The following is a 17,039-nucleotide window of genomic DNA, read 5'->3' on the forward strand; positions in this document are numbered from 1 at the left end:
CCCCAATCTGCCCCTCAGCACAGCTTCTGCTGCCCTGGCTCACTGCCCGGTGAAGCCTTCTCACAGCAGGTGTAGCTCTTATCATTTGTGAAAAATATATGTTTTTTATTATTTCAGAGAGGAAGGGAGAGGGAGAGAGAGATAGAAACATCAATGATGAGAGAGAATCATTGATCGGCCACCGTCTGTAGGCCCCCTACTAGGGATGGAACCTGCAACCCGGCATGTGCCCCGACCAGGAATCACACTGTGACCTCCTGGTTCTTAGGTCAATGCTCAACCACTGAGCCATGCCAGCCAGGCAGCTCTATAATTTTTTAACAAGTGATCATTATTTTAAAGAAAGGTAAAAACGAAAATTGTATGACATAGTTCTCAACATGGGTGTTACACAGGTGTTCACCTTAATGCTTTTTGTTAAATGTACAGTTATGTTTTATACTCTCTTCTATGTATGTAAGTTAAGTTTCACAACTTTTAAAAGTAAGGGGGAAAAGGTGTCCTTAATTTAACCAAGAATAGAGGTTGGGTTGCACCATGCCTGAATTTTCCACTAAACTAAAGACAAACACTTTTCCTTAAATTTCCTGTCGTTAGCATAATTACCATTTTATTTCAAACCAGAGGCCCGGTGCACGAAATTCGTGCATGGGTAGGGTCGTTAGACCTGGCCGGTGATCAGGGCCAGCCAGGGCTTTCCTTCGTTCTGTGCCACCCCCTGGTGGTCAGCACATGTCATAGTGAGTGGTCGAACTCCCGAGGGGACAATTTGCATATTAGCCTTTTATTATATAGGATACAGATACTGAACTTTTGCAAAAAAATAATAAGCACTTTTCATTTATATTTCTCCCCGCCCAACTCATTCCTGTATGCATTGTAAAAGCTCCCCAACAGCAGAGTCCTGAGAATCCCTGAGTTATCCAACCACAAAACACAGCGAAAATGTAAACGATTCCCAAAGCTAAATCAGGGTAAGAATATTTGCTCCATGTTTGAAGGATGCTACTTTCAAAGATACAATAAGAAACGCAAATTCCGAGATACAATATACAACCTGCCCACATTAATCTGGATATAGCAATGTTAGGCTATTACACACAGCTTTTTCCGTAAGATGACTAGCTTACCCCTTGGACTGCCATGTGGGTCCTCTATAAGATACAAGAATCAATATTTTATATTGCATTATTCAGGGGGTAGAAAGGCAAACTTGGTTCTCATTGGCTCAGTCATAACTCTCATACTATGAATTGACTTCCCTACAGACACCACTCCTGTGGTTGGTCCTACCGCAAATGTCACCATGTCTCACCAAGTCTGACCACAGGCATTCACAGCACTGCTGGAGAGAGTGGAAATTGGCACACTCTTTCTAAAGGGCAATCTGCGTTAAAAATGCATAAGCTGCCAAAACCGGTTTGGCTCAGTGGATAGAGCATCGGCCTGCAGACTGAAAGGTCCCAGGTTCGATTCCGGTCAAGGGCATGCACCTTGGTTGCGGGCACATTCCCAGTGGGAGATGTGCAGGAGGCAGCTGATCGATGTTTCTCTCTCATCGATGTTTCTAACTCTCTATCTCTCCCCCTTCCTCTCTGTAAAAAATCAATAAAATATATATTTTTTAAAAATGCACAAGCTATGACACCGGTATCCCACTTCAGGAGTTTTATCCTAAAGAAATCATCAGAAAGGCAAACATTAGATACAAGAATGCTCTGTCTAATGTTTTTAGTAAAAGTTAAAATATTCTAAATCCTGAAAGCTCCACCATCATGCGATTAAATGAGCCATGGTGCAGTCACATAACAGGAATCTATGCATCCAATCCAGAAGATGGTGACATCTACGGTGATTGACATGGAAAGGTCTTCAAATGTTACAAACAGCACAGACAGAATGATCATGGACCACGCAGTTATATTACCAGTAAGATGCCAGCTGGGATCACTGGTCTTTTGAGAGTCAAATGAGAGGAATCCAGCTTCCCTCCCAGTCCTTTCAAAGGTAGGATGAGGCTGGTAAGGGCAGACGGGAGCCGGTGTGGAGTAGCCTGGCTTCGAGTTCCTATGGCTGCTGAGTTAGCCACGTGCGCAGGTCCTGGCTGCCCTGCCTGAGCCCCCTGTCCTGCAGACCTACCCCCACAGCAGACCACCCCATGTCTTCTCTCCTCAAATGCCAAGGCCCGTGGCTGTGTGTATCACTGATGATTATAGACGGAGTGGGGACACCGCACCCCAAATGACCTACAGTGAATATTGCCAAAAATTTTATATTCTTAAAGGAACGTCAGCCATCTGCTGCACGAATGTCACACCAGCAGAGCTGGTCCCCATTCTAGTCCGGCCCTCTTCTCCAGCCTCCTCTGTCTGTTAGCTCCTCCCCACCCTCCAGAGGCCTGTCAGCTTGGGCTTCGTAGGGAGTGGTTTACATGACTCATTTCATTGCCTTTTCCTTCTGGCCATGCTCACCATGCCTTACCATCCAGACCTAAGGGGGCTGTGCTAGATGGATGGATGGATGGATAGACAGACAGAAGACAGATAGATATAGATATTTGTGATATGATGACACTAAGTCTCAGAAAAGCAAAATGGCATTCTCTAAGTAACTCCCAGACCAATATTTTGCTTCTAGAAGAAAAGGACTGAGGTTACAATAGAGTTAACATTTGGGGGATAAGTTGTAAATGCTAGACATGACATCAAACCTACCAAGGACTACAGAGTAAAGGGTGATGAAGGCCCCCAAATCACCAGCTGATGATAAACATTTGCAAAGGAACTTAAAAGAGATGTTTACAAGCTCATGGGAGGTACAGCAGTGTTTCAACAGCTAAAGCCAAGTGAATAATACCAGAGAAAGTGCTACCGATAAAACAACATTCCTAACATCAAATTAATCACATGAGAAGCAACAGCCATGTTATGTTTCTTTTAAATGATAAATTTTCCAGCCCTAATACATAGCATTCTCAGTAGTACTGGAGAAATCTCTGAGGAAATCTTTGGAAGGCTCAACGAATATTTCAAAGTACTGGGTTGCTCCCCAACCTGCCCGCTGGGGAGCCAGGGAATTATGTTATTGTTACAAACCCAATCATTGTCAAAGGATCCCTACCACTGGGAAATGTGGCCACTTTTTTAAAAAGGGAGTCTCTTTAATATTTGAAAATTATAAACTCCTTCCTTCACTTGCTTTTTTCTTTAAACTTTTTCAAATGTAATTTGGATAGTCTCTTGAAATGGAAGAGAACAATATATAATCTGTGAGGTCTACCTAGACCAGCACTACACAGTACAGTGGTTACTAACCACAAGTGGCAACCCAGCACTTGGAATATGGCTAAGATGAATCCAAATGTCCTGTGTGTAAAACACACACCAGACGTCAAAAATCTTACTGTGAAGCAACAGAATATAAAATATCTCATCAATAAATTTTTACATAGATTACATGTTGAAATTATAATATTTTGGATGTTTTGAGCTAAATAAGACATATTATTAAAGCTAATTTCACCTGTTTCTTTTTACCTCTTTATTGTGGCTACTAGAAAATTTAAAGTTGCACACACATATTTCTATCAGAAAACACTCTCCTAGGACATTTACACCTTACACCTTTCTGAAAGGGGGCCCTTCGCGTTTCATTTACTGTAATATCCTGCAGGGTTAAGAACACTGACTCTGGGGGCAACCAGTGTACATTTACATTTTGGCTCTGTTATTTGCTAGGTAAATAGCCTTAGACAAGTTACTTAACCTCTCTACATCCCAGGAGCGATAATCATAGGGTTATACAATAAGGATTAAGTGAAATATATGTAAAGTGCTTAGAATAGTGCCTTGTGCTATAGTCAAAGAATATCACAGTTATTTTATGACTATAATTGTTATTATTAGTATTACTATTGCTGCTTTTCCTGAATCCTGAAGTACACTGAATTGGGATTAAATGAGTGCATTCCATCTTTCCAACATTCCCTGTATATACGTGAGAATCATGTTAATGGCAACCTCATAAAAAAGGTATTAAAACCATACAAAAGAGAGATGATGCTGGCTTCATAAGACACATGGCACAATGAGCAAAAGTTGTCCATTGGAATTAACTTTAAAAATCGACAAAACAATTTAACGTACAAATCAAGTGAAAGTGAGGATGAACAGTTCTGTCTGTAATTAAATATTTACTTCCTCCCAGACCTAAAGATCGCCTTTTCTTAATTTTTAAAAACCTAACAGATGCCCTAGCCAGGTAGCTCAGTTGGTTAGAGCATCATCCCCATATGCCAAGGTTTCAGATTCAATCAATGAATGCATAAATGAGTGAACAACAAATCTCTCTTTCTCTCTCTCAAAACAAGCAATAAGATAATAAAAATAAAAACCTAACAGAGGCCGAAACCGGTTTGGTTCAGTGGATAGAGCGTCGGCCTGCGGACTGAAGGGTCCCGGGTTCGATTCCGGTCAAGGGCATGTACCTGGGTTGCGGGCACATCCCCAGTAGGAGATGTGCAGGAGGCAGCTGGTCGATGTTTCTCTCTCATTGATGTTTCTAACTCTCTATCTCTCTCCCTTCCTCTCTGTGAAAAATCAATAAAATATATTTAAAAAAAAAAAAAAACCTAACAGAGATGGAAGTTCATTGGAGAAAGTCATCAGACACAGATGAGCATCATCACAGCTGAACAGAGACAGGTCTTATAGCCTCACAACTCAACCCAAGTAGGACCAATGTCTCCTTCAGGGTCAGCCAAACTTTCATTTTCAGAAGAAATAAGGATTCAACTTCCTTATGAAATCTTTTCTAAACACGTGATGGAAGTACGCAATATGAATAAAATCACAATGTAGATTTTACTGCATAAGAAATCACTATAGGTACCAACTTAATATACCATGATCATAAGTACAACTAATTTGTTAAAAGTAAAGTATAATTAAGAATAAAAATTGCCTTGGCTGGTGGCTCGGTTGGTTGGAGCATCATCCCATACACCAAAAGGTTGTAGGTTCGACCCCTGGTCGGGGAGTGCACTAGAGGCAACTGATCAACGTTTCTCTCTCTCTCTCTCTCTCTCTCTCTCATCAGTTTTTTTTATAAAACATCCTCAGGTGTGGATTTAAAAGAAAAGAGTAAAAGTCAACTTGTCTAATTTGTGGTATAATGTACACATTAAGCCAGATACAGAAATTTGAATAAGTCCGATCCCTAAGTCATACAGCTGGGGAGCATAAACTGTTGTACCAAGGGATGTAGGAGTTCACCCCTGAGCCTCTTTTCTTTCAAGGGCAGGCGTGGGCCACACCAGCCTGCGTCTATTCTTCTGTCTACAGTTTCCCTGCGCTGACTTTCAGGCAGTCCTAGCGCCATCCTTCTACACAAACTTTCACGCAGACACGTTTACTTCAGAAGGTCATGTGCACTTGGTTGTAGTTGAAACCTTTAAAACCATGTAATAAGGGATCATCAAGCTTTCAAAAATTAAGAATTCTAAGTATTTATTTATTTATTTCAAGTCCTCCCTCAACTACTGTTCCAGGAGGTTTTCTAGAATGACATTTCTGAGCTGGCATTTAAGGTGACAGCCCTTGAGCAACCAATAACAGGTCCTACTGTGTCTTCTTAATGTCGACACAGAAGCCAATACGTGGGAAGCACGACCTTACCTTATTGTCCTCCAGGTTGATCACTTCCAGGAAGTCGTGATTCTCTAAGCCTTGGAGGCTCTTGATCTGATTGTGGGACAGGTCCACAATCTTTAGGGCTCTTAGCCGGTCCAAACCCATGATCTTCTCAAGCAGGTTATGGCTCTAAAATGGTTAAAAGACACTCAATGTCTTCAAGGCCTCTATAGGAAAAGGTGTAATGACAAGTTTTCATTCTGAATACTGTCCCAAATCTCTTCAAATCAGTAAGCCACTCTTGTCTGCCCCACCTCCCATTTCCATCATTCACCTCCCTGAACACATGTACACACAGCCCACAAAGAAATCTCAATTTCTCAGCTGGAAGACCCAGAAGATAATTTTTTTAAAAAAATTTTAATATGTTTTTATTGATTTCAGAGAGAGAAGGAGAGATAAAAACATCAAAGATGAGAATCATCAATCGGCTGCCTTCTGCATGATTGCCCCCTAGTGGGGATCAAGCCCGAAACCCAGGCATGTACCCTGACCTCGAATTGAACTGTGATCTCCTGGTTCATCACTCAACCACTGAACCATACCAGTGGGTAGAACATAATATTTTCACTAAGCTAAAGCAAGATGAATATTCAAATCAGTAGGGCAGCATTTTACATTGCATAACCTAAAGCCTAATGACAGCATAACTCCATGTTTATCTTTAGAAATAAAATTTATGCAGTTCTTTCATCAGCATCACAATAAATCACTTGAATATTGTAATTTCCACATACACTTTGTTTTCAGCAGTATTCTAAATGCACTCCCTTCAGAGCGTGAGTGCTCTGGCAGTCTGACACAAGCCTTCGGTTACTTGTGCTCTTGTGAGGTTCCTGCCTCACATATCTGGGCTGGACCTATGCCTTGTCCTAATCAAAGGATATGGCAGAAGCAGGCCAGTTCCAAGTCTAAGGATTAAGAAGGCCTGGCAGCTTCTCCTGTGGTGTCTTAGAGCCCTGTGGTGCAATGTAACACTAGCTACTCTATTGGAGAGAATTTGTGGAGAGGTCCCATGGGGAAGGAGAAGTCACATGGAGAGGCTCCTGAGATTAAATACAGAGGGAAAATCCAGCCATTCCAGCATCCCAGCTGGGCCCAGACCCCAGCCCATCTGCCAGCTGCGTGAGGCAAGACCAGCAGAAGAACCGCCCAGCTGCCCCCAGCTCCGACTGTAGAATTGCTGGCGAACACAATGGTTAGCTAATAAAATTTCTCCACGCCACTACACTTGGGTGGCTTATTATGCAACAATAGAAAACTGAAGTAAGTTCTTCAATAATTCACACATGAACATCTTCTCAGACAACGAGCATAAAACAAAGAAAGATTCAAGACTCAAACATTGTTCTTTCCCAACCCTCATGTACCCATTAACAACAAATTATGGTGATAGAATGAATTTGAATTTTCTTTACATTTTCCAACATACTCATAACTCCATGGTTCCTTAGTGTTGAGGTATAGTAAAACGCACAGTAAAAGTAACTTTTAATTTAAATTGAGAATCATATTAAAGACAATTTTGAGGTTTCAATTAATGCTGTTATGCCCATCTTTAAACTTTTAATAAACACTTAGGAACTAAAAAATGAAATTATGGCCCTGGCCAGGTGGATCAGTTGGTTGGAGTATCATCCCATATACCAAAAGTATTCAGGTTCAATTCCCTGTTGGGGTGTATATGAGAGGCAATCAATTGATGTTTCTCTCATATCAATATTTCTCTCTCTCTCAAATTAATAAACGTGTCCTCAGGTGAGGATAAAAAATATTAAATCATAATATTCTCTTCCTCTATAATATTTTTTGAGATATTTAATAGCAAGAACTCATTTTAATCCTATTTTTCTTAAGATTTCACTTCAATAACGAGCAAGATTTGTGTTCATTAGTATAATTTATGGTTCTTTAAAACATGTTAATAGAATGTTGATGATCTATAAAGCTTGGGGTCTCATTAAACCATTTCCTTTATTCTTATATATGTTGAAAAAATTCTATTAGAAGAAAGAAAAAATACTAATAACCCTATTTGCCTAAATTAAGTCAAGTTTCCTACTGTGCAGAATTCAAAAATGTTCAACAAGTATAATAGAAAAGAAAAAGTGATATTAAACTTAACATGATGTCCATATTAATTTAACTTATTGAAATAAGACTTCAATATCCTATTTAAAATATGCCCACATATCAAGTTTATATACCCTATACTTCTTTGCAAAGAACCTTGAAGTGCTGTAGATGTGGAAGATAGCCTGTATAATTCTTTTTTTAAAAATATTTTTTTATTGATTTCAGAGAGGAAGGGAGAAGGAGAGAGAGATAGAAACATCAATGATGAGAGAGAATCACTGATCGGCTGCCTCCTGCACACCCCCTACTGGGGATCGAGCCCGCAACCCAGGCATGTGCCCTTGGCTGGAATCGAACCTGGGACCCTTCATTCCGCAGGCTGACGCTCTATCCACTGAGCCAAGCTGGCCAGGGCAGCCTGTATAATTATTTACAGCATCTCTGATGGCTTCCAAAGTGGTAGATACAAGAGTAATGAGCCTTGGACAGTGTTCTCAGTGGTTAGAGCATCGGCCCCAGGCACTGAAGGGTCTCAGATTGGATTCCCTGTCGAGGGCACATACCTGGTTTGCAGGTTCACTCCCCACCCTGGGTTGGGGCTTGTGTGGCAACCAGTCGATGTGTTTCCCTCTCATCGATGTTTCTCTCTCTCCCCCTTCCACTCTCTCTGAAAAGCAATGGAAAAAATATCCTCAGGTGAAGATTAACAATAACAACAATGAAAAGAGTAGAATGAGGCATAGAGAAGTTCAATTAGATAGCCTGTGGTCATAAAAGGAAGCAGAGCTGAGAAATATCAGAATCACACAATTTCTGAGTTGAAACTCATCCAGTCCAACCCATTATCCAAGTGCTGAGGACACAGTGGACATCCAGTTTCTGCACAAATAGCTCTTGCTTGTTGTGTCATGACTAACAGGGTAAAGGGAGCCTTCAGAGAGAAGCCATTTCCTTAAATAAATGAAATGAGAAATACTCATCTCCCCATGTGGAAGGGAAACAACAAATGGTTCTTACTAAGACAAAATAAATTTAAAATTTGAAATGCATTGTCCTGATTTGCTAAGGGAGGTGGCTACCACAACAGCCCACAAGTGAACCACATTTCCCCCTTACATTTATCACAAACGCTGATGGTAGACAGCTATTGGCGTGTATACTGAATTGTCCTTTTTTCTCTAAATTGTAAAGAAATTATTTTCAGTAATAAAGCAATTGATTTTCTTACTCCACAGCTTAAAAAATGAAAGCATTAAAAACTGTTGAAACAAATGTGTAACATTTCACTTCATGTATTTTATTAACATATGGAAAAGAAAACCTTCCTATTCTCAAAAACTTTAAGGAAAATTAATGATGGCACAAAATTGTCAGCATGGACTACTTATTTAGTTATTGAAACAAACTCTTAAGGATGAAAGTGCTATGTGTTGTTATTCTTTTTATTAAGATTCTAAAAATTGAATTCTAGAGAAAGGAAGGGAGAGAGAGACATTAATGTGAGAGTGAAACATCGACTGGCCACCTCCTGCATGATCTTCCTGGGGATTGAGCCTGCAACCTGGGCATGTGCCCCGGCCAGGAATCGAACCAGCAGCCTTTCAGTGCATGGGACGATGCCCAACCGACTCAGCCAAACCAGCCAGGGCTATGTGTTGTTATTCTTAATAATGAATTCAATTCTTGTTCCCTTAAGCACCCCCCCAGATCTCCTTCTATTGCCCCACTTAAAGTTAATGGGAATGCCAATACAGAAAAGATGTAAAGAACGGATAAGCTACAAACAGAACAGTACATGCTGCCAATAATCCTTTAAATTGTTACAACTTTAAAATGTGACTTTTCTTATAATTCTGAAATTTGCAATCCAACTTATCAAGTTCATTTTCATTTATGTTTGGCTAAGATGCATTTGTGGGCAGGAACCATGAAACCTCAGGGAAATGATTAAACCTCCCCCTGCCTCATTCCCATCCTCAGTACTCGGAACCAGTACTTCATCCTCCCCTGACTCACTGTAAGGAGTGGAGGGTCTTAAAAACACACTTCATCCCCAAGCTAGGGGAGAAAATTAACACACGGCCATCCATCAGCTCTTGGTGGTTACCTAAGACAGGGATAGTATATCGTATATGTCAAAATTCTGCAGACAACCAAACATGTCATTTCAAACAACAGTTCAACACTCCCGTGGGAAAGTTCACATAGGAATTTAATAAGCTACCAGCCTCATGGCTTAACATCCTCCAGGCCCACCTTGTGACAGGTATAATAAAGAATAGCAAAGCCATCCAAGGTTAAGAAGTAGGAGGGAGGAGGGAAGGAAGAAGAAAAAAATCCTGGATAATTCTGGAACTATATTATCAGCCCCCAAATTAGTGAGCAATGCTGTTCTTTCAAAAATACTGTGTATTTGGGACTATTATGATCCTCCCAATTTTTTGTAAATTACCTTTTCATTGAGTCATAGTCACATAGCATGTTCTATAGCTAAGGAAGAGTGCTCTCTATGGGAAAGATAGCCAAGTTTCCACTCTCTGATTGGAACTGTTCATCTATTCTCAGTACTAATTCTGGTTGTTAGAAGGGGAGACTAGCATCTATTAATACAAAAAGACAGCAAAACTTCAGTGCCCAGAAAACATCTTGTGGTTCATTTGAAAGCAAGAGTGTTAACATCAATAAATATAATGCTTAAGTAAGCTTAAATTTTCTTTTACCAATAAGACATTATAAAATGTATTTTTAAATAACTGTTAAAAGTATGCCTTTCTCAATGCAAAAAAAATCAATCTTTTGAAAAAAAATTGAATTTGGATACCAAATTAGAAAATCATTTTTCTTTAGCCTGAAATATTGATAACACACACACACACACACACACACACACACACAGCAAAGAATAAACAAAACTGAAGAAAATAACATACCATTAAGGAATTCTCTCTTTCTAAAGCTGAAAATTCCTAAACAATTCTAAGTCATGCCTTTCCTAAAACGTTAACTAGTGCTCCCAAAGTTGTCAGACTCACCAGACAGAGGATTTTGATGGGCAGCTCGCCCAGGCCGCTGATCGTTGTGATCTTGTTCTTGGCCAAGCTGAGGTGAGTCAGGCTGCTGCACAGCTCTAACCCTCTGATTTCTTCTATCGCGTTGCCTATATACCATGACTGTGTTTAAGGAAAATGTTGTTCAAAGCATTTTAGAGAAAACAAGAACCACTGGTAAATCAGGCAATAGCAAAAACAGAGCAGTATTATATGTCAATGTAGCATGAACATATTTTTGAAACATATTTTTCACATAGAAGTTAATACCAGCACAACTTAAAATTAACTTTTTAAAAAATCCTCGTGCGAGGATGTTGAGAGAGAAACATCAATCGGTTGCCTCCCATATGTTCCCCTGACTGGGGATCAAGCCTGAAACCGAGGTATGTATTCTGTCTGACTGGCACTCCAACCTGTCACCCCTTGGTGTATGGGACCGCACTCCAACCAATGGAGCCACCCAGCGAGGGTGAAAATGAAACAGTCACATTTGCATTCACATGTGACTCACTTAATGGGCGAGGAAAGGAAGTGCAAAGAGGCTCCCAGCTGCTCCCTTCCTTGGTGTGCGCTCCCTCCCTCACAGGTCCCTGTGAGAAACTCAAGTGCTTCCCACAGGCTTGACTTCTGAACTGAACTGCCCTAGAGAGGCAGCATGTGCCAAGCTTTCTCATCATCAAAACCAGGGTCACAGCCTGGGAAGTGAATGGCCTCTGTAGCCAATGAGCGGTAAGAAAAAGCCAATGTCCTGGTATCGAAACAGCCCTTTCTCTTCTCCCTTTAAAATAAACAAAGCCAAAACTCTGCCTTCATTTCCTCATCCATTGACTAAGTAAGTTTCTATTCATTGCTAATATTTTAACCTATCTTCTGTGTCCCATCTGTGTAGGCACCTAAAACCATCAACTCAAAGTCACTCGCCTCTTTCTGTCTTCAATCTCTTTGGCAAATTTCTGGATTTGATACCATTTCCCCACTAAAGTTCAGTTTTCCCCTGAAAGTAGCCTAAGACATCACCATTTTCTCAACCACTTGTAATCTTCAGGGCATGCAATCCATCACCAAACCTAGCTTTTTTTTTTTTTTTTTTACTTTAAAACATCTCTTTAATTATTCCTTTCCTTTTCATTCATTCCTCAGCCAACTTAATTAAGCTTTAGCACTAATGGGTACCTCCAACATCCTGTCTCCAACTCACTTCACACACTGTAGTCAGGTTAATTTTTTTTCAAAATACTGGCTGGGTATTACACTTCAATTAAAAAATTCTTATAGGATTGCCGAAACCGGTTTGGCTCAGTGGATAGAGCGTCGGCCTGCGGACTGAAAGGTCCCAGGTTCGATTCCGGTCAAGGGCATGTACCTGGGTTGCGGGCACATCCCCAGTGGGAGATGTGCAGGAGGCAGCTGATCGATGGTTCTCTCTCATCGATGTTTCTAACTCTCTATCTCTCTCCCTTCCTCTCTGTAAAAAGTCAATAAAATATATTTTAAAAAAAAATTCTCATAGGATGAATCCCAAATTCCTCACTCAGCATTTAGGGCTCTTCCCTTTAAGCAAACCAGTTAGTTAATTTCATCCCCATTATAATCCAATGAGAATTCTCCACTTCTGCCAGTGAACATTCTCAATGGGCTGGGAGGTACCAATAACTTTTCTGCTTGGCCATGTTATTGTTTCTTCATACTGCTTTCCAGCTCCTTTCTAAACCCTGCCTGTTCTTCAGGCTCAGTGTCAAATCCCACTTTTGTTTTTCCCTTTTTTAAACATTCATATTCAACCAACATCTTAAGTATTTTTTTAGATAGATAACCTTATTTTCTTATTTCTTTTTTATTATTTTTAATTGCATAAGTAAGTACAAATGATAGCTTGGAAGAACATATTCACAACATCTAGAATAGGCAAAGGATTACTATCTAGAGTACATAAAGAAACGCCACAAACTAATAGAGAAAAAGGAGAAAACAACCCGATTGAAAATGAATATGTTCAGGCTATTCCCAGGTAGTTTTCAGAAGAGCAAATCTAAGTGGCTAATAACCATGTGAAAAGACACTTCACCTGTAGTCAAAGAATACAAATTAAGACAAGATGCCATTCTTCACCCACCAGCGTAGCAAACATCTGAAAGGATTAAAGGGTGTAAAGGTTCTAGAGAACAGATACTTTAATAGTACTGAGTGAGAAGGTTCATTATGATGCAGCCACTTTAGAGGTGACACGGCAGTAAATATGTCACAGCAATTCCCCTTCTTGGCATCCACTCTAGACAAACCACCGCTTCCTTGAAGCCTTTTCTGTTCAATTTCTACCCCCCAGCTACCTCCTTCCATGAGTCACAGAATCAACAATCATGGAATTAATTTTTTAAAGGGGTGGGAAGGGTTTGTAAGCATCACAAGGACATGTATTTTGCCTCATAATATTTTGTAGTGATGGTAACTCTACTACTTGAATTATGTGACTTCTTTCCGCTCAGATGTTTCATTTGCAAAGTGAAGATAATGCCAGATTGCCCCGAAGCCCAAAAGTTAGATCATCAGAAAAAACTAGAAACTGGGTGTGAATGAGTTGCACAAACCATAAAACACTTAACAGTTGTAAGGCATGTTATCCTTCCTGAATTACGAGCACAGAGATCCTGCACCACTTGGCCAATAGCACGAATGGAAGATTCAAGGCCAGGACTGATTCCGAAAAGAACTAGGCTGCAGAAAGGGAAATTAGGAAACTAGAAGCAATGGTGAGAAAATGTTGCCAGATGAACCAGAAATTCCTAGATTTTCTTCACTGGTTTCATTCAAATTCAATTGTTGGGTGGAAACACAGTTCTGCTTGTCGTCACTATGCATTTTCAAACCTCCTTGCATCAGCTTCCTGCCAGAATAGCTCTGCAGAGACCTCAAAGCTCCCCGACGCTGTGGCTACGCTCCTTTCCGCTCCCATCTTTTTTAGCTACTTAACACTTGGAGTGGGGGAAACGAGTTAAGTCGGCTCGCGTGAATTGCGCGTACTCCGCGGGAGCCGTCTTTAACTCGGTTCATATAGATTTGCGGTGGAGTGCGGGAAACGTGTAAACTCGGGCCGATTGTAACTGCGTATTACCAAATATTTGTTTGTAATCCACCCTTTTGGTGGATGGAACAAAACCAAAAGACAGAGCCATCTTATATTTTGGCGGGAAATTCACCCCACACCGGAGTGTTAACTAATCCTTCTATTACTAAACCAAGACCAGAGCTTTGCAGATAAGGATTGTAACAAAGGGTGTGAAATGTAGGAGATGGGAAATTAAACTCTCACACAGCCAGGTGAAATACAGCATCTTTGGAGTAGGCAATCTTTGGCAAGAAAACCTTCAGATGCCCATCTGTCTCGGTTTAGCAGAGGGAGCAACGGTCCTTCGGGCCTATTTCAGGAGCACTAGTGTCCTGGTAGCTGTGCTCCCACCAAAATGAAGAAACTCTAAATTACCACAAAGGGTACGTACAACACATGCTTGTGGGTGGCCGAGCCAGGATGCATTCCCTTGGGAAGCAGGCGAGGATGAGAACACTAGCAAACAGGAATCCTGAAACTAGGAAGAGATCATGGGAATTGAAAAGGAAAGCTTGTTTACTGTGTACACAGTAATTTTCCAAGACACTACAGCCTAAGCACAGTTCCCTTGGTGCCTCCAGCTGACGAGCTGACGAGAGCGGCAAGGCTTGCTGCATGAAATCAGTATTGCCAGGGCCAACGGGAGGAGCAATGCGGGTGCATCACCACAGTGGTAACCCTGGGCTCTGCGGCCGCCACCCTCACGCACAGCTCTGGGGCAGAGGGTGAGGAACTGACCGAACAACTCTACTGAGAAATATGTTATTTCAGAAAAACAGTCCCCACTCTTCATTTTCCTTTAGATTTCCAGGAATTTCAGGCACTATAAATTAACAAGGTTGGTGGGTAAGGGGCATTTTAAAAATATATATTTTTACTAGTATTGACTTTAGAGAAAGAGGAAGGGAGAGAGATAGAGAGGTAGAAACATCAATGAGAGAGGCATGGATTGACTGCCTCCTGCACGCCCTTTACTGGGGATTGAACCTGCAACCCAGGTATGTGCCCTGACCTGGAATCAAACCAGGGACCTCTTCGTTCATGAGTTGATGCTCAATCACTGAGCCACACCAGCCGGGCAGGAAGAAGCATGTTTTTACAGTGGCTCAACAGCTTTCCTGCCCAGGGACCCCACAGTCACCTCGTGTGTGACCGCCAGCAACGATAACAGTCCATGTGCAGGCTGGCCCAACAGTCCATGTGGTCCATGCAGCGCCGAGTTCACAGCCTGCTTTCAGAAATTCCTTTATCTCCCCAATTGCCCAGTTTCTTATTTTAGGAACCTTTATAAAGTATTACCTGCCTTTCTTCTAACATTATTCTTTCATAGGTTTTGGAACTTTTGGGTAAGAAGAAATATCATTGATAAATCACTAAACTATTATAATGAATTAGCTTACTGGGTAATCCTCTTAGGCGTATTTTCATTTTAAAAGGCCACAGTCAGGAGAAAGACTCACAGAACCCCGAATTATCAAATGGTATTCCAGCTCTAAAGCGCTTCGTTCTGTGAATAAGTCTTTGGCAGCGGAATGTTAGGTCCCGGAGGAAACGGAGCGGAAGAACCAGGGTGCACAGGCAGAACCTCGCAGCCGGGAAAGCCCAGCCATTTATTTCACATCTTGGCGATGCTGTCAGCAGTACCCAGCGCTTGACGTGAATTACTCACTAGTCACTATTCGCTCTTATTCATGTGTCTGTGATCAAAATATATGGTCCGAGTGGGTAGAAAACCGTTACTAGACATACTGGAAATCCATCACACTCCTCTTAGTGGGGAGAAGCCGCAGTGATGGCTTTAAGCAAAACCAGCCCTGAGAGGCCTAGATCACCTTGCCAGGGCAAAACGTTCTTCCCATGGGAGTGACATGCTCTAAGCAATGAAACACGAACACACTGTGAATGGAGAGGTGATAACAGGAGTAATTACTCAATGAGATGCAACATGGGCAAAACAATGGAATTCAGAAGACTACTCTCAGTTCAACCATTTTCCAAATAATCTTGGACAGTTCGCCGAATCTCCCTGAGTTGTGGGCGCCTCCTCCATAAAATAACGGTTAGTACTGGATGGTTTCCAAAATCCTGTCTCGATTTTAAAATTCAATGAATCAGTTTTAAATTTCGTAATCCTATAATTGTAAATTACAATGCACAGCCAGTCAAGATTTATAGGTAAAGAATAAACTGCTCCTTTCTCAAGAATAATAAATTTATGTACACTTGGCAAAGTTTATCATCTTGCAATTTAAAATGATTATCAATTAATCACCAATTATCCACGTCTGAAAGGATAAAATAGCATGATAAAATAAACTACAAAGTTGTTATCTTATAGTTAATTCATTCTGAGGTATTAATATAATCTACCAGGATTACATTATCAGTAGTACTAGCTTTATTAACTCAGTTGTTTTTAAATAATTGTTTTGTTTGTTATATTGATAATTACACTTTTATTTAACTTTATTTTAAAGAAAAGCGTACTCCCCCCCCCCACCCCCGAAACTAGAAGTCATATATGCCCACTAAGGAAAGCTTGAACAAATATAAAAAGCATAAAAATGACAGCAGTCAGATTTCTGCAGCCATCGGATTAGGAAAGCATGCCTTGCAAGGCAGAATAGAGAGGATGGGCTAGTTTAGAGCTGAGCTTCTCAGAGTACGGTCTCAGACCAGCATGCCAGCATGACCTGGGAACTTTAGAAACATGATCTCAGGGGCCACCCCAGACCTACTCAGAAAGAAGCTCTGAGGAGGGGGCCAGCAATGTGTTCAGCAAACCATCAGGGCAGTGGTCGGCAAACTCATTAGTCAACAGAGCCAAATATCAACAGTACAACGATTGAAATTTCTTTTGAGAGCCAAATTTTTTAAACTTAAACTATATAGGTAGGTACATTGTTATTAACTTAATTAGGGTACTCCTAAGGCTTAGGAAGAGCCACACTCAAGGGGCCAAAGAGCCGCATGTGGCTCACAAGCCGCAGTTTGCCGACCACGGATCCAGGGGATTCTGACTCAGTAGATGTTTGAAGCTTAGTAAATAATTATTTTCAAAGAAATTAACTTATAATTTTCAGGCTTTTAAATTTTCTAATTGACGTAGGTACACCATTG

General features: G+C 40.9%; 1 protein-coding gene across 1 annotated transcript in view; it reads right to left on the reverse strand.

The window, feature by feature from the left end:
• Positions 1-17,039, reverse strand: part of LRGUK (leucine rich repeats and guanylate kinase domain containing) — a 105,978-nt gene that overhangs the window by 69,392 nt on the left and 19,547 nt on the right. Inside the window, exons 6-7 of the mRNA XM_023753544.1 lie at positions 10,799-10,923; positions 5,676-5,819 (exon numbers count right to left, since the gene is read on the reverse strand). Coding sequence (XP_023609312.1) covers positions 5,676-5,819; positions 10,799-10,923 — 269 coding nt within the window. The remainder of the gene's footprint in view (positions 1-5,675; positions 5,820-10,798; positions 10,924-17,039) is intronic.

This window comes from Myotis lucifugus, unplaced genomic scaffold (genome assembly GCF_000147115.1).
Source record: "Myotis lucifugus unplaced genomic scaffold, Myoluc2.0 scaffold_46, whole genome shotgun sequence".
NCBI lineage: Eukaryota > Metazoa > Chordata > Mammalia > Chiroptera > Vespertilionidae > Myotis > Myotis lucifugus.